The sequence below is a fragment of the Momordica charantia genome (genome assembly GCF_013281855.1).
Source record: "Momordica charantia cultivar OHB3-1 chromosome 5 unlocalized genomic scaffold, Mcharantia_2.0 BLBB01000005.1, whole genome shotgun sequence".
NCBI classification, from domain to species: domain Eukaryota; kingdom Viridiplantae; phylum Streptophyta; class Magnoliopsida; order Cucurbitales; family Cucurbitaceae; genus Momordica; species Momordica charantia.
The window spans coordinates 24,884,943-24,910,686 of NW_028275163.1; the positions used below are offsets into that span (position 1 = coordinate 24,884,943).

The 25,744-nt window shown below is 36.8% G+C and overlaps 5 protein-coding genes across 7 annotated transcripts; 1 reads left to right on the plus strand and 4 right to left on the minus strand.

Annotated features, from left to right (window-relative positions):
* Positions 1–161: 161 nt before the first annotated feature.
* Positions 162–1,470, minus strand: LOC148211583 (protein ZW2-like). The gene has a single exon (XM_088124079.1). The coding sequence runs from the start codon at positions 1,203–1,205 to the stop codon at positions 504–506; it is 702 nt and encodes a 233-aa protein (XP_087980205.1). The 5' UTR covers positions 1,206–1,470; the 3' UTR covers positions 162–503.
* A 4,057-nt stretch (positions 1,471–5,527) lies between these two features.
* On the minus strand, positions 5,528–13,484 carry SAC8 (SAC domain-containing protein 8). Its single transcript, XM_088123989.1, has 20 exons — positions 13,169–13,484; positions 12,294–12,368; positions 11,843–11,970; positions 11,652–11,743; positions 11,440–11,497; positions 10,136–10,192; positions 10,019–10,050; positions 9,580–9,662; positions 9,383–9,489; positions 9,025–9,111; positions 8,862–8,939; positions 8,447–8,511; positions 7,377–7,475; positions 7,164–7,263; positions 6,956–7,064; positions 6,765–6,837; positions 6,587–6,680; positions 6,416–6,502; positions 6,235–6,301; positions 5,528–5,847 (listed from the first exon to the last, which is right to left on the minus strand). The coding sequence occupies exons 1-20, from the start codon at positions 13,320–13,322 to the stop codon at positions 5,720–5,722; spliced, it is 1,773 nt and encodes a 590-aa protein (XP_087980115.1). The 5' UTR covers positions 13,323–13,484; the 3' UTR covers positions 5,528–5,719.
* Positions 13,485–14,053: 569 nt separating this feature from the next.
* Positions 14,054–16,292, minus strand: CXIP2 (CAX-interacting protein 2). The gene is given in 3 exon segments (XM_022290060.2): positions 14,054–14,719; positions 15,892–16,214; positions 16,217–16,292. Coding segments are annotated over 3 exon segments (888 nt in total). The 5' UTR covers positions 16,278–16,292; the 3' UTR covers positions 14,054–14,215.
* Positions 16,293–17,121: 829 nt separating this feature from the next.
* On the plus strand, positions 17,122–20,764 carry LOC111014959 (UvrABC system C protein). Of its 3 annotated transcripts, none has more exons than XM_022289839.2 (6): positions 17,122–17,283; positions 17,356–17,406; positions 18,299–18,436; positions 20,131–20,192; positions 20,297–20,355; positions 20,435–20,764. In XM_022289839.2, exons 3-6 carry the CDS (start codon positions 18,360–18,362, stop codon positions 20,450–20,452), a joined length of 216 nt encoding a protein of 71 aa, XP_022145531.1. In that variant the 5' UTR covers positions 17,122–17,283; positions 17,356–17,406; positions 18,299–18,359; the 3' UTR covers positions 20,453–20,764. The 3 variants fall into 3 exon arrangements, with proteins under 3 accessions (XP_022145531.1, XP_022145532.1, XP_022145533.1); XM_022289840.2 differs by having other exon boundaries at positions 17,124–17,283; positions 17,361–17,406; XM_022289841.2 differs by lacking the exons at positions 17,122–17,283; positions 17,356–17,406 and adding an exon at positions 17,955–18,083.
* A 1,220-nt stretch (positions 20,765–21,984) lies between these two features.
* On the minus strand, positions 21,985–25,404 carry LOC111015067 (ERBB-3 BINDING PROTEIN 1). The gene is made up of 8 exons (XM_022289982.2): positions 25,130–25,404; positions 24,900–24,984; positions 24,601–24,750; positions 24,358–24,511; positions 23,141–23,493; positions 22,966–23,057; positions 22,701–22,880; positions 21,985–22,303 (listed from the first exon to the last, which is right to left on the minus strand). Exons 1-8 carry the CDS (start codon positions 25,218–25,220, stop codon positions 22,221–22,223), a joined length of 1,188 nt encoding a protein of 395 aa, XP_022145674.1. The 5' UTR covers positions 25,221–25,404; the 3' UTR covers positions 21,985–22,220.
* Positions 25,405–25,744: the final 340 nt, after the last annotated feature.

The window sequence follows — 25,744 nt, forward strand, 5'->3', positions numbered from 1 at the left end:
TGTTCAACTTTTTAAAGATGATAAATATCTTAGTATTTTTCTCATAAAATTTACGATACTAAAACATAATATAAAGTGGGAAGAAATGAAAAATAAAATTGAGGTGCTTACGGGTGACGTCAAATTTTGGGTACCGTAAGCACCTAAATTTTATCCGAAGGTGAAATAGGCAAGACGACTGAGGCGGTAGGCAAAACCAAACCAACCATCACTTGTACGGTATTTAGATGAGAAAGCAGGCGAAAATGTTGCACACAGCTGACACTGCGAAGACGACGCCGTTTCCATGATCTAACTGCGCCACCGTGGCGCCGGAGATATAATCCATTGACTACTCAAGACGACGTCGCATGCAGCCACCAAAAAAGCTCATAAAAATCCATCCCCTAACCTACAACACTCAACTCCTAACGAAACAGATCAAAAGCAAAACCCACACCAAATCTAATCTTGTAATCTTGCACCCAAAAAAAAAAAAGAAAAAAAAAACCCCAAATTAAAACTTACTGAACACCCCCACAACTCGGATCTCTTCTATCGGCGTCTTTCTGTAAGCCGGCGGCTCTGATTCTGAGCTGCAGCTGAGCCACGGAGGCCCAGAATTTGACGGTCTGCGGCGGAGTAAGAATCTCCACCACTTTCAATGCCGTGTCTCTTCTCGAAAAATCGGCACTCGCCAGCACCGACTGGAACGCCGCCTTCATGGCGGCCATTTCCGGCTCGCCGCCGCTCGCTCCGTCGCGGTCACCCATCCGGAAAATCTCCAGCAAAGGCGGCGCCGCCACTCTTTCTTGGATCTTCGCCAAGTCATTGTTCAGCACCCGCTCCTCGATCTTCATGTCGTCCCTAAGCCGCCTTATTCTCTGCCTCTGCTCGTCCGACATGTCGTCTATCGAGTCGCCGACGAGCCGGAAAATAAGCCCCGGCCGGAAGCCGCCGATCCAGAGGAGGCTCCTCTCGTAGGTGGTGAACCAGGTCGGGGAGAACACCAGAAACACATCTCTCAGCGCAATTCTCGATTTCTTCTCGTAGTACTCCTCGTAGTGGCCGAGGATCCGAGAGATCAATTCTTGGAGCTCGTCGTCGGTGGTGACGTGGCGGCGGCTTGCGGCGGAGAGAAGCTCGTCGAGATATTGTTGTTGACGGTGGAGCCAGCCTTCGAAAAACGTATGGAATGAGTCAGCATTGTATTGGTCTCCTGACATTTAGAGAGAGAGACAGCGAGACAAAGAGGTGGCGGTTGATGGCCTAGAGATAGAGAGAGAGAGAGAGAGAATGAGAAAGAAAGAGAGTGACACAGAATTTTGAATATATAGGACGATATGTGTGGATGCAAAATTCAAGTTGTGGAGGAAACTTTCCCCTTTGGGTTTTCGTTTTTAGTTTCTTATACCAAAACGAGTTGTGTACGTAGAAATTTTTATGATTAAAAAGAGCAACCTACGGTGGAACCGAGGAAGTTTTTCAGGTGGGTTTTGCTTTGCTCTAATCTAATTTATTCTTTTTGAAACAACGTGGCTGATTATTCTATACTGTTATTCAATATTGTTGTACCATTAATCTATTAAATGGATCACCTATACGTCAAAGTAAAGATTACAGTTGGCATACTTACGTAGTTTTAAACTCGTATTTAAAGATTCTGACGTTGACAGATTTCAAATCTTTTCTGATTATTAGAAACAGATAGATTTACACTTTTAACCATTTAAGTAGTCTGATAGATTTTACACTTTTAACTATTTAAGTAGTTAGAGTTTGAGTAAATGTTCTCTCTACCCCTAAATGATGCACTTTAAGAATAATATTTAACAGTTACCATTCATTTTGAGATTTCTTTTTGATCTTCGTTAAATTTTTGACAAATATGATTAAAAAATATACCACTTTTGTTTTTGTAAAAAATAAAGAGTACTCAAGTATAAATACAAGAAAGTTAGGTACTCACTACCTTCGGTAATACCATGATTGGTGACGATAGACAAGAAGATGAACGTTGATCGATAATTAATTGCTTTAATTAATCATACTAAGGTGAGGGCAAGTCTAGAGCAACGAAGAAAACGGACAAACGTAAACAAGTGGAATTTAGGAGAGAGAAATTCAACAGGTCAATCTTTACGCCACGTGGCGAAGTGTTTATATATATATATATATATATATCATATTTTCAAAAGAAAGTGTTTATATTTTGTCCACTGCCCGGGGATTTGGCAAAACGGTGTCGTTGCAGCTCCCACGAGTGGAGGTCCAATCGGCTGCGACGGTACCACTGGCCGAAAACTTGCGAGTCTCGTCGGTACAACCTCATCAACATTACAATCTTTCGCGTTCGAAAATTTTGAGGTAAAACCAAAAGATATCGACAACTTTTGGTGTCAAATACCAGTTTCTGAGTCAGTCGTAGTTATTCAATCATGTTTATGCAAGGATTTGCACAGCAGTGTGTTCCTGATTGTAGCTCGAACTCGACCTTCGGACCGACCTGAACACTCGGGCGGACCTGCACAAAAAGGTGAGCACTCCGACGATCAAGTCAGTATAGGTCGGATTCCAAGTTTAGTTCGAAGCCAGAGATCATCGTACCTGATCGGGGGAGTGTGGTCCTCTATTTATGGGTGGTGGTCCCGCTAATCTCGCGACGGTTACATTCGGTAATCTCGGGACCGTCGGTTACACCCGGTGATCTCGGGACCGACGGTTACGCCCGATAATCACGCCGCAGACAGTTGCTCACATCGGCCCCTACCGAGCTCCCCGGTAGGTCGGACCTGGGCCAGGTTCACCTCGGCCCTCATACTTAGCTTTCGTCGGCGTTGGTGGCAGCCATCTCGGCTATCCGAGCTGGGATGACTCATGAGCCATCTTGGAGCACCAATGAGGGTCTTCCACGTGTACAGGGTATTTCCTTCCCCAAACAAATCATATTTTTAACCATCGAAATCGGCGAAAATTAAAAATTATCAAGAAGGGGAAAAACGAAAAAGGAAAATAAACAAGCACCATTAGTTTTTATTCTAATAATAAAATATATTAATCTTAAAGACAACTAATTAAAATTCTGTAGATGAACAAGCGGTGGAGCCGTCGGGTACGTTGAGGTTGAGGATCCGGGAGAATACTTGGCTGAGAAGCTTACACCAAACTTCAACGACAATTGGAAGAACTACTGATGGCCACGTGAAAGGAGCAGATAAACACAACCTTTACAAACTAAAAATAGGATCTAATTCTACTCGTAACAATAGTATTTTAAAAATATAATTCAACCAGAGATAATATTAGATCTAATCTTGTTCTTACTCTCATTAAATAAGTTAAATATTATCCTTATTACACCTAACTCTGAGATTTTTTTCACCCAACTTGACTTAATTATTCTTTGCTAAAATTAAATGGAATTTCTATCCTCTTAACTTTTACTTAAAAGAATGTAAAGAATAAATTATGAAATTTCATACTTTAGAATTGTTCATAGGATGGAACCAAATATAATATTTTTGAGGTCTTGTAGAACAGGAGCACTCTGGATTGTCGAAGCGATGAGAGCTACCTGGTGTGGCTGGCTTAAGCATTGAATTATATTTTGAGTTCACTTGAAAAAGATATTTCAAATCAGTTATGAATTTTGTTTTGTGCTTAATTAGATAAAACATTCGATTGTATTCGAGCATGAATCGGAATAATTATGGATTATTTTAGTGCTTTATTTCTCTTATTTTATTTTTCTGGAAAGTAATTGAGTAAGACATCTAGATCAAGATGAACTTTTCTCATCGTACATGCAAAAATATTACAATTAAGGAACGAAAAATATTTGGCTCATTACTTAGATGAATCTTGTCCACACTACCATTAAATATTTGACAACTAGGAGAGAGAAATACAAAAAAACAAAAAATGTTTTAAAAAATATGAGTTGTCAAATATTAAATAGTGGAGTGGACAAAATTCCTCCTAAAAAGCCAAATATTTTTCGAAAGGAACACACAAATAGCAAATTAAAGTGAATAATCGAGATCAAAGATGAACACAATAACAAACGCCAACAATGAGATTAGTAAAAGAGAAGAGAGAAGTGAAAATTGAAAGGAAGAAAAAGAATTATGAAACCCTACCTTGTGCGGTTGCGGTGAGAGGATGAGATGAGTTGTGAGAAAGTTGGAACACTCGAAGCAAAACTCATGAAACAGAAACACTACTTGTGGGCCCATGAAACATGTTCTTGTTGGGCTTGGGCTGTTGACACGTGTGAAAACAAATAAAACCTATATATATATATATAATTTTTTTTTTTAATATCTGACAAGGTCAATTCGCAACTTGCGAACCAAGGTAAAATTTTGGTTATGAAAATATCAACCTGGTTACTTGCCAATTTGGGTTGTATTCTTCAGTTTTTCGTTCTATATATACTCTTACCCCTGGTTAAATATAAGTAATTTTTTTTAAAGGTGGTAAGTTCAAATATCTGGCTTTCCAGAATACTATAGGTATTTATATTTTTTGAGACAACTAAGATGAGGATCACGAGATAAATACTTAGCTAGTTTATATCTAACAAGTCTTTAGCTTGAGAAATTAATTTGAATATAATTTAATAGATTATGCATATATTATTTTATCACCATTTCACATTTGTTAAACTAAAAAGAAAAAATCAATATTATAACTATTCCTACAACGGTCAAATTTACGAGAGAGTCAACTCGAGCTTAGTTCAACTAGTTAAGGCATTAATCTCCAATCAAAAGGTTGTGAGTTCAAATCTCTACACTACAAGTTGTATTAAAAAGAAAAATTTACAAGAGAGATAGAGAAAAATATATTTAATTTGGTAAATAACGACCATAAAAATGATAATTTTTTTTCTTTTAACCTCCGACTTCAAAGAAAGTAGTAGATGTCAATTATCACTGAACTATACTCAAATTAACAATAAAAATGACGTTTTTTTAGCAATGTGTAGGGGCGAGAGTTCGAATTCACAACCTCTTTATTAGAGACATATATCAATTATTGCTAAACTAGGTTCGATTTGACCCATAAAATTGACCATTAAATTGCAAGCGTCTTAATAGATGATATTTCTTATTTTTGCGTTGGCCACCAGTTGAGCAGAGAGGGTTACATTTGTGGGCAACTGTTCGTCCACTAAATTTAGCACGAAAAATGATGCCAACCTATACATTGAATAAGGAAGAATGAAGTGTATCAATGTATGTGGCTTTATACTAACTGCTAAGGACCACACACACCGGTCAAAACCAACGAAGAGATGCCAACGGAACCGACCCTACTCCCAATTTATTTTATTATTCTTTTCAATTTTTTTTTTTAATCTTTTAGGGCTCTTTTATAATTTAACGATTTTTTTTTTAAGTCAAGGTGAGTATAGTTCAACGATAATTGATATATACCTCTAGCTAAGAGGTGGTGGGTTCGAATCACTTCTTCAATATATTGTACTAAAAAACAATTCTCTTTTTAAGAATCTTACTCCTATTTAAAAATCTAGGCCATGTCATAGGTAAATTTATTTTTTTTAATACAACAAATAGGGGTAAAAGATTCAAACTCACGACTTCTTGAGTTACAATAAATCAGCGGTAATTTTGTGTGTTCATAAATTACAAAGCCTACGATAATGTGACGCCGACGTGGAGTTTTTGGTGTTTGTTGTTGTCTGAATAGTGGAACTGAAGGATGGATTTTGAATTCAGCGGAGGCTGCACAAGCGAGGCCTAGAACAGAACTGTCTGCCATTTGCTTTAACCACTGCCATCACCCCAGCAGTAACGCCAGCCCACAGCACAGATGACATGAATTGCTGGGCGTTTCTTCCCGCTATAACACAAAATTTTAATCTTCGTAAGAATATGCTTCACGAAATGATAGACAGTAATATAGTATTGGTTTAAAACGTCTATTTTGATCTTTTCATTTTCATTTTCATCTCACTTCTTTTCATCATAATTTTAACACTTCACCCGATAAAACTCGCTAAATTTCTTGAATTAACCAAATAAATCACACTTTAAAACTACAAGAACCAGAACAAACGTTTTGAAAGTAATAGACTAAAGGAACAAAACTTGAAAGTACAGAGATTAAAATGAACGTTTTAAAAGAACATTGACGAAACTAAACAAATGTCAAATGTACAAAGACCAAACTAAACAAATGTCAAATGTACAAAGACCGAAATAGTGTTTAAATCTATAATATTCATACCTTGCTGAAGCGTGAGTGATGTAAGAGTCAAACCTCCAACCACTAGAGCTGATGCTACTGGGAGATACTGCATGATCAAGTAAACAAACTAATATCTAGAGATGGATTTAAAAAATAATCGCATCACCCACACTGATACGTAGCGGGCAAATCAAAGTACAGAATAGGATATAATACTTACAGATAATGATTCAAATCCATTCAGCTGGAATGGTGAAGGACCATGCTTGATGATATTATAGTGACCACATATAAGATCTAGTGCATCCTGGACAAGATAAGAAGCGTTTCTTTAGAAATGGAGTTATATTCATTCAAACCACAGACACTCATAAGATCTACCGAAACTTGCCTGCCGAACTCCGTCGTGGAAGTTATTTAGATAATATCTGGAAATAGCACTCATCCCATCTTTGATTACTCCGGCAAAAGTCTGTTTTCCATATCTGCACAACGAAAGTTCCATTTACTGTAAGTACTTAAACAGTTTACTTTTTTTTTTCATAATAATGAATTCAAGTCAGGTTCACCTCACTAAGTCTCCTTTCAAAGCATGAGTACCAGCGTACTCGAGACTTATCTCATCACCTTGTTCACCCCACGCTATGAAGATAATACAGAGATTAGTAGATATGCGTGACTTTATGTAGATGAGACTTGAAGGTTTAATGAAGTCATGCAGGCTTCTAAGTCTACAGATCTAATGAAACAGAAGGCATACATGTTCTAAACTTTGTGTAATCTTCATCCAACGTCGTAATGCACTCGGCAGATGTAAGTAGTCCGATCCTCTGCAACTGCTTAGTAAGAGTTTTCTGAGCCAGGAAACACTGTTAAAGAGAGTGAAACAATGTAAGATAATGAACACGATTATATTTTAGCACATGTTGTAAAACGGTTGAAGTGAAGTACATCCTCTTCTCACACACCTGAGTAACATTTGTTCTATCCAGACAATCAATGCAGTTAGATCTAATAACGCCCTTTTGCTCCTGAAGTATGTTCCCCTCTGGATCTATGAGGAGGTATCTGCTCAGCTGGAACAGTAACGATTAAAAACAGAATTATGGATAGCCAGCATACCTGGGTTTTTGCATTCTTAATAATTAAGGAGTTGTATCCGGTATTTCCATCCATATTACCCTTGGTTTTCAAAATCCTCTGAGATTTGATCGTATAAAAGCTGCAGGTTCTCAAACTTTGAGCTGCCACATATATGATGAAAATCAAAGGGGACATATCTGCAACAGATATACGAGGGGCGCTGTTTCATTTTCTCAAATAATAAAAAATAAATACATGCATATAAAACCAGATGTTGTGATGGCTACGCCATTCAAATGGTTACCACATCTGGTGTAAATTGATACTACATTCTTTGGAGTACTAAAACACACGCATATCTAGAAAATATATCATTATGTGTGGTGGCCACCACCTCGTCAAAAGACAAAAATTTCAAACCTCCACAACCAATAACTGAATCCATAAGATTAGGCTAACTTTTTCAATATATTTAAAACGCAAGACTGTAATCCGACAAATTGTGGGAACAAGAAACAGCTTTAACTCTGGAAGTGGTTGGACGGAGATGTTTAGAAGTGGTGAAGGATGGAGGGAAGACCTGCATATCCAGAAAATATAGTACAACTGTGGTCACGTCCCCCTCAAAAACAATAATTTCGATAATTGCCAACCAAGAAAACTGAATCCCTAACATGACGCAACTTTCGTCAATATGTTTCAAACTCAAGGATCAAATTGTGGATCAAGCAACTAATGCTCAAGCTCTATAAGTGACGTGATAAAGATATTTAGATGTTGTGATGTAGGATAGAGGTAAGAGAGGACGATAATTGGGAAGGTAGAAGGAATGTTTCAGCTAATTAAATCTAATACACGAGGGGCATACACAGAAACTAATTAGAAACAAAGATCGTAAACAGAAATATTGAACAAGTTAACTACTAAGAACTTGATTTTGTGAGCTAAGCTGCATAGGTCTTGGGCTTCTTGTAAGCTCCTAAATTTGAGGGGAATGTTTTTATGTTCCCATCTTGCACTTGTCATCGCACTAACGAAAAATTTAGTTTCTTATTTATTGAAAAAAATAGATCTGTATATATAGGGGCCTACTAGAAGCCTGACTTCTATCCTCTGGATTCGTCCAGGTGCAACACTTGACTTACTAGATTCCATATATTTATTATACCTCACATTTGGCAGGTTTTGCATTTCAGCAGCAAACGCTGCACTCAATTGACCTTCTTCACCATGCTGAAATAGCAAGTTATTAAAGAAAGTTATATTAGTTCGTTGGAAAATCAGAAATGTGAGTTACAGCATGAGGCTTGTAAAAGAAAGATTAAAACGTGTGTATTTTGGCAAATGTAGATGATATAACTTAAACAGCTGGAACAATAAATTATGGATTATAACCAGACATAATTAGAAAAACAATTTGAAGAAAATTCTAAGTAATACCGTTTGGTTCTCCAAATTATTAGAAGGAAACAACTAGGAAATATATGCGTCTGGAAAGTGTGACTTCCTGAAGCTTACAAAGGCAATCTTGATGCATGTGGATGTATCTTATTAGCATGAAAGGAAAGGGAGAAAAATGGTACTTTATCTGTTAAGTCGACTGCTATTGTCTCTCCATATCGTTGTGAAAGATCAAAAAAGTGGCGTTCCACAACTTTCGACTGTATGTAAGAAAAGTAATGGGCATTGATGAGGGAAACTCTTATGCATTCAATTAAAGAAAGAAGCGGAAAAGTTGAAATATACCGTTTCCTCATGATTCACAATTTTAAGGTGAGGTTTATAGCTTAAATCAACAATTTGTTCCCAAAGTAGAGGAATTGAACCTCGAATCTGAAAAATAGAGAGAAAATATTGGTAAAGATAAACTAGTTGGACTGAGCTTAAAGATATTGAACTTATGAATTAAAAAAAAAAAAAAATTATTCATGTTTATCAAAAGGAAAACCCATTTTTTTAAATCCTAATTGGCATATCTAAATAAACCTATTCTAAGGCATCCATCATAGTATTGTCAATTGGAGGTTTATTACTTGAAGATAGTTCAACTACCGTTAAAGCAGAAGTTTCAAGTTGACCAATTATATTCGGCAAGAAGAAATACCTGCAGTAGTGAAGCTTTGAAACCTCCATGCTCCACTAGTTGCTCAGTTTCAATAAAATTGGCTGTGTCACCTTCAAGATTGGCTCCCCTTCTCCACATTCTCGTTCCTATATAATCAATAATCATCCACAAAATAATTAATATTTTTCAAACAGCCATAAATCTGTTTAAGTATTAGCAATCTCCTTAAAATTTACCTAGCCGACGAGTACAGCGCCTTGAAACTAACGTTAGTTGAGCAGGCGACTCTTTTAGCTTCAGCTGTACAGCCTGGAAGCTTACGGTTTTGTTAAGGTTTGGTTTATGGCTCCAATAAGAGAAAAAAATTCAACTTTCTATAGAACCTTTAATTTCCTCTAACGAAATATTTGCATAAATTTTTTGGAGAATGTTTCTAAAGGTCAAGATTATTTAAAACATGAAGTTAATCATTTACAAATCTATAGCTTTGGAAGAAAAAATCAAGTTAAAACTGGTCGTACGTGAGAATGAACTAAAAGAAGATATGAGAGAAACAACTTCTACAAAAACCCTCTAGACATATTTCTACCGAATGTTTTCTAGCAAGAGAGAAAGTTGAAAACAGTCTCCCAGACAGCCTCTAAAGTGCATATGAATTAGAAATTTAGGATATTTCCTTGCAGTAATGGAATGATGAACTCGTCAAGCTGCAAAGAAGAACAACATTTTGTCATCAATAAAAAGAATAATAAACAAATTAATGAGTCACGAGAACTTGTGAATAAGTCATACCTTAAACTCAATAAGGTCCACTAGAAGGTTTTTATTCCAAATGAATCGAGGGTCAGCCTGAAATATAGAGAAAACAGTAAGCATTCAATTCTATTATCAAATAAAAAATTCATCACAATCTAAATTAAATAGGGGATGATAAACAAAAGGGCAAATGCATCAAAGTCAAAGAAATGCAAAAAGACATTGATTTTGATGATAGCAGGAGGAAGAAACAATTGGAAATGACAGATATTATAGAAATCAAAGTTGCGTATGATTATATATGAAACTCATTGGTTGCCTAGCTAATTAAGAAAAATAAATAAACAATACAGGAATCATCAGAGGATGGATAGAAGCAACATTATTGAGGAAAGCCGTTCAAGGTAAGAAAAATGTAACTTCCATTGACTCGGTATGGAACAGTGTGAGCTAGCAGAGCTGCTCCTTTTGTGCGTGTGAAAGAGAGAGAGAGAGTTGGAAACTTGGAAATTCCAAAGAATTGTTATCAATAAAATATGCCTAATTTTTTTTTCAACAAACATCATTCACTATTCAGTGCTTTAAGTCTTCCAAAGCTCATTGCATATTGAAATGAAATTCTGTTGGGTTTGTAAGGTGATTGCAAACAAAGTCCCATATTGACTAGGGAAGAGAATGATCATGGGTATATAAGAGAGGACAATTATATCCATTGGTATGAGGTCTTTTGGGTGAAATCAAAAGCAAAGCCATGAGGGCTATGCCCAAAGCGGACAATATCATACCATTGTGGAGATACGTGTTTTACGAGGGGTACCGTTGTCCTTAACAAGTGGTATCAGAGCCATGGTCTAAACCTAACTGAGTCGGTGAATCGTCGGGTGCCAAACAAAGAAGTTGTGAGTCTCGGAAGGTGTGGTCATGGTGTAATCCGTGAGTGTGCTCTATCAAGGTGTGCCTGGAGCCTTGGATAAGAGCAAGCTCTCGTTTGGTTTTCGAGAGTAGATGGATGAGTGACTACTTGAGGAGAGGCTCGGTGGTACTTTGTTCGAGGGGAGGATTATTGGGTTTGTAAGGTGATTGCAAATAAAGTCCCACATTGGTTAGGAAAGGGAATGACCATGGACATAAGATAGGACAATTATCTCCATTGGTATGAGGCCTTTTAGGTGAAACCAAAAACAAAGCTGTGAGAGCTATGCTCAAAGAGGACAATATCATACCATTGTGGAGATACGTGGGGACGAGGGATACCGTTGTCCTTAACAAATTCACAGATTACTAAACAAGATATATGTTTTTCTTTCCAAATAGTAATCAAATTCCACATCCCAACTTACCTGCTTCCAAAGTGGTTTTGCCGTCCATCCTTCAGTGAACTTACACCTTCTCTGTAAGCTGATACAAGCAATTGGAGGCATCATACAACATAAGAAATAAATGACAAAGTCTGAAGCAGAACTAAGATCCGGAGCAACCACAAACCATGAATCCATAATGATAACATTAAGAGACAATATTTAAAAAGCTGCTGGAGGAGAGAAGCATTTACTTCAACGTTATATCTGTTTGATAGGAATAGTACAACCCCGGAGTCGTTTCCACTGTTTTCAACAAAGTCAGGAAATAAGCTTCATCTCTTTTCTGCTTAAAAGAAACGATAGTGAGGATTTAAATGTGATTTTGACTGCACAAGAAGAGATGTCAAATAATTATTATCGAAGGCTAAAAGAAGAAGCTTACTTCTTGAGAAGTTGAAAGCTTCAAAGCCTCGTCACAAGAGAGGAACTTCATAGACGTTACTTGAAAAACAGGGAAACCAAGGAAGTTTCCTACTTCTTTCCTCGAAGTTATCACAAGCATGTATACTCCTACACAACGACGTGAAGAATCGAAAGCAGGAAGCAAAGAAAATATCATATGTTCTTACTTCTCAAGAATGTCAGGCTGCTCATCAAGTGAGCTGGTAGCTACTTCATACTCGCTTTTTGTTCATAAAAAATTAAATGAACAAGATTTGTGAAGCTAAGCGCATTGAATTATATTAGTAAAATGCAGAACATGGCTGCAGATACAATATTAAATCATGATCATGCAGATAGCATCATATGCTTCCTTTTCCAACCCGAACAGATTATAACAATAAAATCATACAGACAAGAACATGAATCCAACATTCATCACAAGCAATTACCTGCAACTAATCTTATTGTCCCAGCCACCCCATAAATTGTGGAGATCTTTGTTGCATTGCCAGAACAAGTATCACCTGTAACAATGAGACATTCAAACTATTCTTAGTATGACCCAAACGGGCATAAAATTGGTAGTTTCTTGAGAAGTTTTATAAATTAACATCAGCTAAAAATTTATATGATTAAGATACTATAGGCAGGAATATTTCTCACGCCTTACAAAGAAGAGCTAGATGGTTAGGTTTGCACTTATAGCAACTGAGTTCTTGTGGATAATGAAGTTAGTTTACAAACGTTATGTCACTCTATGACCTGCTTCAGATTTAGATAGAGTAGCTTCCGCCAGATAATTATCATTATTGTCATTTATGAATATTAAGAACAACAAATGTAGAAGAAAGAAGTGAATGAGTTCAATTATTTCGCATCGGATCCTTCAAGATTTCTCGGACTGATGCGAAAAGGAAGTTGTTTATGGAAATATCTGATGAATTTGGGACATTCAAGTGCCAATACTGTTCGAATATCAAAAGATAGCAACAAAACAGCTGTGAAATGCTTACTGGAAACACGTTTAAGAGTAATTCAGGCAGGAAACCCGAATAAATCAAAGAGTTCAACATATAAATATGATGGAATTCATTTTTGTCGCAACGAATAACTGAAAGAAGAGAGGACCTGAAATTCGGTATCTCATAAAACTTGATTTCGGCATCGGACACAAAATTCGGAAGCCAATTCATTGTTAGAATGCCAATCATTAACTATACAAATCCTTCAGAATCTTCATTTTCCTAATACTTTATTTCCTCATCTACCAAACTACTTCGGGAACCTGAATTCATCGAGGGAAAAGAAAAAAGAAAATTCTTACAATTAAGCGGTTCGATATTTCCATCTCCGCGATTGATCGAGAAACCTCGACTGGCCAATTCCACAGACCTTACAACGAACCTATCCTGAAATTCGTGCAGTTCCAGCTGATCGTAGAGCTTGAATCTCTCGCAAGAAGATGATCCGCCGTCCATGTTCTTTATCGAAAGAAGCAGAAGAAAAATCTATACAGAAAAACCATGGGGAGATTGATTTTGACCCATCTGGTATACAGAAAATGGATTAACCATTTAAGAAAGCTCGAGTCATGTCAGCGCAGTTTTACGGTCATATCATCATTCTAAATTTTAATCATATCTCTTTACCAAATAAATTCAACGACCATAAACTTATTGATTCAATGTATAATTTTGTTTAACGATCATCATTTTTCATTTCGTTGAATAGTTCAACGACCATCAGTTGACTCAAAAAAATTGTCAAAAGAAATTTTATTATTTACATAATTTATTATTGTTTCATAAGATTTGGGAATCCACTAAGCCGCAGATCCATAGGTAAAAATTTGGCTACCGTGTAGAGTTTTCTTTTTTGTTTATATACAGTTTAATGCAACACTGCTGAAAAATCCATGAAACAACATAAATTTCTTTATCATTAATAATAATACCCAGTCAAACCGAACATAACTTAAGTGGTTAAGACGCCTATCTTTTACTACAATGTGTGGGGGAGGAGATTCAAACTCACAATGTTTTGATTGAAGATATATATCAATTACAACTGAACTATGCTCGCTTTGACGGGTTCACATTTTGATGATTTTAGCTTCAACCATTTACTAAATTGGAGTTAAAATACATAATTTAATACCCCAAAACTTGAGCTCCCACTTGGAGAGGAAATATAAATAAAAGAAATAGAATAAGAAAAAAGAGCTCTTATCTTATAGTTGTTCAACTTGATGAAAACTTTAAACTACACTTCTATGGAGCAACTGGGAAAGCATGAAAACAAGCAGAATCTCATCTCCTTTCAACTCTCACTTAAACAAAATATTAGTTTCTGAAAGTTAAAAGTTTGATAGTCAATTCTTGAACAGCCCAGCAAGTTGACCTTGTTCATGCATAGAACTAAGAATGTCACAACCTCCAATTAATTGGCCACCCACAAAGATTTGAGGAAATGTAGGCCAGTTGCTGTATATTTTGAGAGATTCCCTCAGCCCGTTGTTGTATTCTTCATCGAGTACATCGACGCTCTCATAATCTACGCCTTCAGCTTCAAGAATGCCGATTACCCTTTGCGAGAAACCGCATAATGGTGCACTTCTCGAACCCTTGATGAATGCGACAACCTTGTTCTCCTTTACCAATTTGTCGATGAGTTCTTCCAACGGGACGGTAAGTTCAACGTGTCGACCGGGTGTCAACCTCAGATCCGGCTTCTTCTTCGGTGGCTGCCTTGTCCATGTGGCATTACCAGATTCATTACCTGGTGGTACCTTACCGGTGGCTTTTATGTGTTCTTCCATCCATGACTTCCATGCTTGTGCTAAGGTTGTTCTATCAGGTTCATCTACTACTCCAAACTGCACAGAGTTGCACAATCAAGAAATAGAAAGGTTAACTAAGATCATTGAGTTCCGTAGCTGCATAGAAAACTTGAATTCTATCACAACTCCCATCAAGACAGAAGGAAAAAAAACACAGTATGCCTCATTTCTAATGTGCTTGCCAAAACAATACCTACCTAGCATACGAAGTTAAATCACTGGAGAATGGCAAGCATTAGAATGTGGAGAATAAGGTCGATAAGTATTGAGTATCATTCCTATACACATTAACCAATTGCCCAAAAATATGATCAAGTCAACATGTAACTGCCACTCAAATGGTTTTTCATATTTTTTTCATTTTATAACTAGGAATTGAAACACTCCTCCCCCATACCTAGAGGCACCCGTGCCCACCCCAAGGCACAGACCTGCAAGACATCAAGGGTTTTTGATATTAAACTCACTAGAATATTCGAACTTGAGACCTCTATGTCAGTATGACTAAGAGACCCCAAGCCCAAGCCCTTACCAACTGGGGCAAAGGCAACTGCCACTCAAATGGTTGTAATTCAAAGAGCTGATGAAATCCCCTTCAAGAAAATTTGATGAAGTGTAGTTGACAGGACGCTGGGCAGTACTTACTTTCAGCTACCACACCATAAAGCATTGAAATACATGCCCAAGCAAAGAACTACAAGATTTTTAAACTGCAGCAAGTGAAAATCAAATTTTCTTGTGTTAAGCAGCAATCATCGATCTCCCGTCCCTAAATTACAATTTATATGGATTCCCCTCAATCCAGCTATCTTTTACACCATTTCAACCAATGAACTGATGAGTGAAGCTTGAGTTGGTCAGTAATGCAGCAATTACCAGCAGCAGAGCCCGAGTAAGACTACTTGATTAGGATGCAGATGTATCATTACAAGCCAGATGAAAATTAAGAAGCCTAGACTAGACTAAATTTCCAAGGCTTGATTGGAAAAAAAAATTGAGACATCACTCCCTTAGAGACTATAACGAAAGATATACACAAAACTTTTTCTTACACCAAAAGAAACCTTTTCCGGATTACTAATTTTCAATTCATCATACATGCCACTGAACGTCAATAAACCTTCCCACCAGACAATTAGGGCTGAAAATGGCAAAAAGAAAGAGGCAAACACAATGAACAATTCAGACAACCACAAGACCTCTCCTACCTTGACGGCGACGCAAAGCTCCGGTACCGATTTCCTGTGACTGACGACGCTTCCCGCTATGTTCCGCGTAATGCCAATGAACTGAACGTCGCCGTCCTTGTCGTAAACGGCATAAACACCAGCATCGGGAGGAAATTCTCCGGCAATTTCGCCGGCGGTCTCCGGCACGGAGATGCGGTCAGTCTCCGAGAGGTTCTTGGCAGCAAAAGCGATCAATATAGAAGCGCGAGATTTGGCTGTACTGCAGAGCTTGGGGGAACTGGAGAGGAGAGGAGGAGGAGTAGGCTGAGAGAGCGTCGATAATTTGGAAGTATTTTGAGAATATTTTGCTGAAAAATCTGAAGAGACGGAGGGGTGTGGATTAGAGGAAGGTTGATGGCAGCCATTGGAAGAATCAAAGGTGAAGCTGCCACGCCGGGCTTCAGAGAAAACTGTTTTTAATCCAACGGTGACGCTGTCGGTGAAATTGTGCGTTGTACGAAATTTTAGCACGTGTGGGCCCAGTCCTAGGCCCAACTTCAAGTCATGCCTTGGACGGCCCAACATAGGGAATGACTGGTAGCCAGTGGCCCTTGGCCCAACTTCAACGGTGACGCTGTGAGGAGGGTTTTTTTTTCCTCGTTTTTTTTGACAAACAAAATATTGATTTTAAAATTATGATACATGTCTTATCTAATAAATTATGTTTGGATTTACCTAACTCCTCGAGTTATGCTCGAGGTGAACTAAGATATAAGATTTCAATCTATAATTCGTAGAGGAGAGATGTTGATATCTAGTGACTTAAGCTATGGCTTTTTTTCTTTTTAATACAGTACTTTGAATGAGTGACCTGAATAACTTGAACCAACTCAACCCAAATATTTCGTAGTTAGATTGGATTGAGTTTATTATTTAATAAGAATTATTTGGATCGAATAAGTTTATAATCAAGCGATCGGGTTGAGTCTAAAAAGTGCCCCAACCTAACCTATAAAGATGAATACTCTATGTTTGCTTATAGGTATTTTTTGAACAAAGATAAAAGGTAGTGTTGAAGTTAAGAGTGTTCCATGTACTTAAAAAAAGTGTTCAAATAAGCTGAAGGCTTGAAAAAAATCGGTCAACCCAACCCACATGGTTTTTCGGCTTGGACCCAACCGGTGTAACTAAACAGAAAAGCCCAGCCCATTTAAATTAGGGTTTTTAATTTTTTTTTAATTTTGTTTATTACAAACTTAACCTTTTATTTTTCTGATTTCTCACGACTCACATTTCTCAGCACTCAGCGTCTCCCGCCATCTTCGTCTTCTCAGCAAACACAGAACAGCAAGCACAGCACAGCACGTTCTTTTCTTCGCATTTTCGTCTCTTCCTCTTTCTTCAAAGCGAGCACTCGGTGCTTCTATTTCGGTAAGTTCTCTCTCTAATATTTCAATAATTCTTTTTTTCTCACAAAAATCTAAATTTCTGTTTCTTATGCAGAGTAGGCCGACTTCACACTCTAAATTCTTCAAGATTCGGAATCTGAAATTGGTAACTTTTTTTCCTTTTCATTTGAATTACTTGGTATTTTATTTTGAACTTGCATATGTCGTCTCTATTTGCAATTCTGCATTTGCACCATTGTTTTATTGACCCCTTTCCCCTAGCAATATCTTTGTGAGATTCTATTTTTTTATTTAATGAGAAAGATAAACAACAACAACAAAAAAAACTTTACATTATGTCACTGTTCTTAGATTGTGATTTATGAATATTATTAATGTTTTAATGTTTAGATGGCTGAATCTTTGATTTCATGTCTTCTTTTATATTTCAATGGATATTAAGTAGGTGCTTGATGTGAGTATATGTTTTTTCCCCTGTCATGGCAAGATAAAAATATGGTTATTTCCATGGATATTAAACGGTAATTGATATATATCTCCAACTTTAGTTGGAAGTTTGATCTCTCAAACTGCATGTTTACGATAGAACCGAACTAAAAGAGATAGGGTTGAACTTAAAATAGCTCCAAACCCAATCAACTCCTGATAGTTGAATATTCTTTTAAAGAATAATGGTGTTTTTGAAATATTGGAAAAATGTTGAGTTTTTATTTATTTATTATTTTACCTAAAATAAGACTACGAGATATCTTGCTCCCGCGTAGGAAGAATCATCGAAGAACTAGGGTATCGAACCATCATCCGCGCGACAACATTGTTTAGGTAGCAGTTTCCGGAATTTATCCGTTTCGATCGACTTTATTTGATTGCAAATCCCTTTTTATGCATTATATTTCATCGATCGAAGAATTTTGCGTAACCTGTTCTGCTTGCTTTTATCTGCTTTACGTTCTACGAATTTTTATAGTCTATGCCAATTTTGTTGGTTCTAAAAGAAAGCTAAAATCAGTTTCTGTAATCTTCTTCTATCATAACAGGCATACACATCAAGCAAGCTTCTGAATTGCTGTTGATTTATTTTAATCCGTGGAAAAGAGCATGGCGGGTGGAAATTTCATAAACAGAGTAGTTTCTTATCTCGTGAATGAACTGCTCGTCGATAGTCTTGCGAACAGGTAACTAGTTTTCAGGCTTAATTGCATTACAGGATGTTTCTCCTCATGCTTGTATTTGAATTAGATGTGATGATATTTGATAAGAAGCTTCATTCTCTGGCCAGAGGGACCAATTAGTTCCTATTTGGCTCGTTCCATTGAAGCAAAACATACTCAAATTTTCTTATGTGTTCATCTGCTGCCGAAATGGTTGGCCGTGCAGATGTAGAGATTTGAGAAATTTTTGCTACAATTTTTTGTTTCTGTTTTTTCCCCGTTTTCTATAGAATTTATGTATTATATATGTTTGTTAAAGAACTGCTAGAAGGGGCAACTTCAGCGGTTAGGCTTAGAGAAAATTTAATCTTATAAACATAAGAAGTTGGTTTATCTGCTGCTAAAATGGCTGTGCGTGCACATTAGGAGATTTCAGAAAATTTCGCTGCAGATCCGTTTTCTATTTCTCATATTTAATTTCTGATCTATGTTTGTTAAATCACTGCTAGAATGGAAAGCTAAGCAGTTGGGTTGGTGTAATTTTTTAATCCTTTCATATTTTTTCATGTGCGTGGTCAGTTCAGTTATTAGTAATATAGAATGGAATAAAGAAAACATAACTAAGATTTGAACTCAGACTCTTTTTTCTTTGGTATCATATTAGATCAATATCGAGCTGAATTTAAGCCATTGGGTAGTGGTATTGTTTTTTTCATAGAAGGTTATTTTATTGGAAGCATACATTATGCTAAAGTAGCAGGGGAGGAAAGCTTCATTGAAGATAAGGAAGTACCTTAGGAATTAGTAATTCCTATGTGTTTCCCGACACCAAATGTTGTAGGGTCATGCGGTTGCTCCGTGAGATTAGTCGAGCTACGCGTAAGTTGGCCCGGACGCTCATGAATATCGTAAAAAAAAAAAGAAAAAGAAAAGAAGTTCAAAGGTAGAAAACTTTTTAGAAAGCTTATACCTAGATAGAGCCACTAACACAATGTGATCCCACAAAACAGAAAAGCTCTCTCTTGAATAAGAAAAATTATATGTTAATTCTAACCAATTAGTCAATAGAAAAGCTATAATATAATTTAAGTATTTAACCACTGTAGGGATGACCACAGTAGCAAATGTTGTAAAGACTATGCCATTTAATCTTGTTAATTCATTGTCCTTAAATTACTCTTATGTCATGTGTATATTATGAATAGAAGGGCTGTGATCTGGGTCGCACTACCTTAGATTGCCAGTACCTTGGATTTTAACTTCTGTAACTGAATTTTTTTCTTTTTTTTTTATATATTATGTTTACACAATTCCTTTTATTCACTGTCCCCTTTATTTATATTCATGTCGTTCTTTGTTCTGTTCAAAATTGTATCAAGCGGCTTCAACCAACTGTTGTTATTTTGGCCTCTGGAATACTGAATAGTGTCTCTGTTCTCACCACGATGGTCTCTCTTACTCACCTGTTTGAACTGTAGCTAAGTTGACTTCGTAGGCTCGTAATGATTGTGGAGTAGATCATATCAATTATGTTTTTAAGAGTTGAGCCTTTGAGGCATTCTTTCCCTTGCATTTCTGCCATTGAATCGAACACGTTCAAGCTTAGTGAAAACTGAAAAGTCACATTTGTTTACATAACTATACTCGCAACGTTGTTTAGTGGTTACTAAACCGTTCATTGTTGAGCAATTCTTCATTATCTCATTTTCCTTTTCCAGCCGTTCGTTTCAAAGGTTTGCGGTGAGGACATCAAAACAAATCGAGGATATATCTAACAAGGGTAGAAACGTTACTGTTTTCGCTTCATTCGTGTCGATTTAACTCCTCCTGTTGGTTGTTGAGCTGATTTAACTTATGCAACGAGAATTTGGAATTGTCTTGCAGCTGCACAGAAGAAGCAAGAACTTGCGGAACAGGTGAAAGATCTGTCTAAAAATTTCGAGGTGAGCTGCTTCTTACATTTTTATTTTTTAACCTTTGAACAGCTAGGGATTTCCTAATGCTTGTTTGATTTTCTTGCAGTCTTTCAAGAACCAGTAATGCAGAAAGGAATGTGTTAACTGTTACTGCAACATGATGTAAATCCTGTTCCAAAATTCAAAATCCGTTTGCTCTTGTAGATGAAGTTGAAGATTACCCGGAGAAATGTTTACAGCCATCTCTTTCCATGTATTATTGAATAATATTATTTATAACAGAACTTTAGATATGTACTTGGAGCCTGATCAGTGATCACCGGTGCCTGAACGACCAACTTCGTTCTTGCAAAACTTAGTGATGCCGTGACGTATGCTTCTGTAACCTGCTTCTTTGCTCTATTAACACAATTGGATTGGATCAGACTTTTAAGCATGTCATGAAACTAAGCGTAGCAATTCAATATGTTCTGCTTTCAATCGTGAAACGAAACACGTTTTCTCTGCCATTTTGATCTGAGCTTATCAAATTTCGTAGCAGATCAAAATCGGAATTTACTTAGGCCCACGTTGAAGAGATTCGTTTTAAACGGGATTGATCGTGGGGTTGCATTATGGGAACATTCATTTCTTGTTCTTAGGGAAATAGTAGATTTCTAAAGGCATTCAGAAAAAAAAAAGAAGAAAAAAAAGATCATTCATAGGAACCATATTGGATGACCAATGCTTAAGATCGCTTCTCACCTCTTCAAATCGATGCATAGCAAAATATGAACACAGTTGGTACCAAAACCCTGGGTTGTTTCAGTTCATCGTCCAACATTTTAATTGTTTAATTCGAGATCGATGTTAGAGAGAAGAGGGGCGAAAGGAAAAATATTTGCACCATTCATATAGGTATTACTGTAGAGTTGAGAGTTACTACCAACGCTTTACAAGAATACTAGTGTGTGCATCCAAAGATTTTTTTTTTCTGAGAAATATCCAAAGGTTAATTAATGCACACTGTACATGATGTGGTCAAAATATTAAAAAAAAAAAAAACAATAAAAACTCTTGTTTCAAAATAATAATAATAATAAGAACGAACACTTTAACATTAATCTAAAGCCAGAATGAAAACTATTAAAAATATACTTTCTTTTTCTTGAGAATTATTCAAAATATAAAAAATGACGTATATCAAGAAGTATTGAACTATAGGTTTCTTCCAGTTAGTAAATAATGAGCTTTCCGTCCAATAATCGCTAGCAGAATTATGGGCTTTGGTCCAGCCAATCGAAAAAGTGATGGCCCTCACACTTGCAATTTACCCTCCAAATCTCCTGCACCACTACCCTTTTTTTTATCATTTTAGTATGGTAATGTAAAATGAACCAACTTATCCTCAAATTTATTTGGCAAAATTTTATTTAATTTTAACTAATAAACATCTAAAGCTTTAAACAACTGCCAGTTCCAATCCTACCGTTTGAAATAATCGTTACAATACAGTCGAATAAAAATTATAATCCAAACAAAATGCTACCTAGAAATATTGCCATCAAATATATATCAATATTTTTCTATATTTATCTAAAAAATATAGTTCTATAAATAAAAAAAATCAACATCTCCAATATACCATGTAGATGAAAAGTATCATTTCCAAACATATGAAAAAAAAAATCATTCAAAAGATCAATTTGAAGAAGTATGTGTACGACCATACATAAAAGAGAGAGGGATTCATTAATAAATACCCAATAAGGAACGTTCACCACTTTACTCTGGCATCATCCTCATCGTATACAAATGAGATACAGAGCCAGATTCGAAGAAAAAACAAAACCCACCACAATTTCTCTGTTTTTCTTTGTTTTTGTGTTTCTGTTTTTTGGGAGTGTGGAAGTTCATTCTTGGGATGCAGCGCCATTGGCTGTGGCATCCATAGGCTCGCCATCAGTGGGCTCTTCTATTTTATCGCTCTTCTTACCTGCAACAGCAATGGGTTGAAATTCTATGAGAAACAACATATCACCTACTCTGGCTAAATGTTTGCTAACAAATGCGACTTCACATCCAACCTTGAAAACCTGACCAAACCGACATTGCGCAAAACTGATATGCCAGTTAATCGGAGTGGTCGAAAGAGCATTCTCTGAAGTCTGACCAACTGACTACTTTTAAAAACACTATCGTTCTAGTGCACCCTAATAGGACGTCGTTGCAAAATAATGGTTGACCAAAATTGACCTTACCAAACCCAATTGGTTGGTTTTGGAAACTGATTTTTCTCGTTTTCAAATGTAACCCAAAACCAACGCCATTTGCCACGGATGTGCACCCCTGATATCAAGATTTTAAAAAATGTGCATCCTTTAAAAGCTAACCTTTCTTCTTCTTCCCACCGCCCTTTTTCTTTGTCTTCGTGCCCAATGCTAACCACGCCTTGATTTCAGGATCATCTAATGTTTTTGTGGGCTGCAGCTCTTGCAGAGGATGAGATGTGACTCGATCCGATCCGTTGGGCATCAGCAACACGGTGAATTTGATATGAGCAACATAATCGCCTGATAAACACAGAAATCAGTCATGCAGCAAAAGCAGACTCGAAAAGCTTAGACCAAAATGAAGCTCAGACATTATTAGTCTCACCAGGCTTCTCATGAAGAACAGGATATGGCTGCAAAAGATCATGGTTAACACATTCCACCAATCCAAGCCGAGCCCTTTTCTCTTCCAAAGCCCTGCTAGTATAAATTTATAAACATAACAGTAGAAGCCAAATACGGAAAACATCAATAGTAACAATATGAGAAGCGTAACGAACCTTGCCGTGAATGGCATTATGGGAAACTTCTGAGTTATTTCACTGAAAATAAATCTAGAAGATTTCATTTTTAAATGATAGTTCCTGTCCACAGCTCTCTTATAAATAGTTGTCTGCTTCTCATCCAACAACCTAGGCTTTCCTTCTCCCGTGCTTGTAACTATATCTATCGAGTACACCTCATTCTCCTCGAACTCCGCTTCATCAACTCTTGTCTCAGGATTGGCAACACTCAGTACAACCTTGTTCCCATCAATCACAAACTGCTTCATCTGATGGCTAAGAACACCTTCAACGATTTTGCAGTCGTAAGAAGCAGCAACCTTTTGAATTGCATCTGTAACATCCTTGTTCTGGAAAATAGGGCCTCAACAAATAAGTGACAGAAATGGGAAAGAAAAATAACAGGGAATTAAAACGACCGCCATTTACCCTAATTTTTCATAAGATTATACACATGGTTATATCAAGTTGGCACATTTTGAAATAAAACGAGTAAAGCAGCATTATAAACATGCATACATTTGTATACAAAGGTTCTTAAACCTCGTAATAAAATTATGGTACTCTATCAGTGTAACTATGACATGAAAAGGCTTCATCGGATGCAATCCATAGCCATCGTAGTTATCATCATGTAGAGACCATGTTTCGCTGCAAAGGCAGTGTAGACGAAGTTCTAACAACAGATGGAAAAAAAACTCTACTTTTCCCAGGTTCCAAAACATTGTAACAAAATAACCATAAGCCCATGATGCTCTATCAGTGTAACTATGACATGAAAAGGCATCACCGGATACAATCCATAGCCATTATAGTTATCATCAAGTAGAGATCATGTTGCCACACAAACACAATGTAGGAAAAAGTGTTCTAATAACAGATGAAATTTTTACATCAAGAGAACAGGAACAATAAAGCAAATTATTTGGGCCAACGTTGAACGTTAGGTTTGACTACAAATAACGCGCACCTAAAGTTATTCCAAGTATGGCCACAGTCCATGTAGGAAACAGGGAAAAGAGGAAATCAAAAGAATCAGCAAACGATCACCTCGGCAAAGTTGCCATTTCAAGCAGAAAAACAAATCATTCATATAACAGAAAATCATATCTATTCCAAATATTAAAACAAAGATCATGTCTATAGAAGACCCAAATGTTGATAAAATGTCGAAACGAATAAACAAATTTATTTACAACAGCTTAACAGGTTACCTTTTTTCCAGGCCTCACAAGCCTCAAGGCAACTTCGGCTGCAGTGTTTGCAGCTGCAATTACATCAGCAGCTCTTCCTGTAACGGGACCTTCTTGCAGCACATGAGTATGAGCAACTACAGCAATAAAGCCGTCAATATGACAACCCAAATCACTGCATTAACACAAAATTCCAATATGGTTTATTCTTCCATCATCAATGGGACAACAACCAAACTATCAAAAGGCGGCGAATTAGCTTACATTTTAAGAATATCGCCCTCTTCAAACAGGGTCTCGTCGCTAGAAAGCGGTGAGAAGTGACAAACAGTGTTGTTCACAGAAATGCAAGTTGGAAAAGCAACGCCTCTTTCAATCTTCTTCTTAACATTTTTGTACATGTTGCCAGTTTGTCTATATGCCAAAGACAGATACATAGAGGGAAGACCCTATTAATTAGAATCAGAATCAAATACGAATAGCAATGAAAGCAAAGAACTACTAATGGCTAATGCCATTGAAAAGTTAATAAATTCTTTGACTTAAGAAAACAAAACTCTTACTCTCTGATGAACGAATCGCCCTTCTCGCAAACATCAACAATCTTAGCTTTTGGTTTGCATTCCGATATTACCAACTGCAATGCCTCTGCAAAATTATCATTTGATCACTTAGAAACTCGTTTCCACGTAACATACACCAATTTTTAATAGAAACATCTACTGAATCAGAGCTCGATTACCCAAATCACAGACATTAAAAGGGAAAAAAAATAAGTGAGAGAGAGAATTACTGTTGGCAATTTCAGCGGCACTCTTGTATTTGGTGACTACTTCAGGAGAAGTAAGATCGAGCTCCTTCTCCTCCCTCTCCTCGTCCGACATCTTCCAAGAACCCTCGAAAGAAAATCTGCCGGCGAAGACTGAAAACGGCGGAGAGAAGAAGTGAAGCTAATTCGGATAAAGGTTTGAAGCTGGAAAGAGAAGACAAGGAAGGAATGAGAGTGGCTCAGACCCAGCACGAGAAGGATTTAGGGTTACAATCGGAGAGGCCGCGTTTGGTTTACTTATATAAGATTTCGTTTCCAATTATGGTCTAGGGTTTTGGTTGTGATGTGTTTTTTTCTTCGCGATGGTGCCATGGGCCCACCGCTTATGGAGATTTTAAGGTAAATGTAAAACATATTTTGTATTTGCGTCTATTTTTCCATTTATTCTGCTTTCACTTTTTTTTTTCTCTTTCAATCACATGTTTCCCAAAATAATATTTAAAGCTGATTAATTTTTTAATTACATTTAAATACTGAATAGAAGTCATGAAATATGTCTAAGTAGTGGCCGGCCTAAATACATGTTGGGTGAATCTTTCCCAATATAATATGTAATATTTTAATATATATGTATGGAAA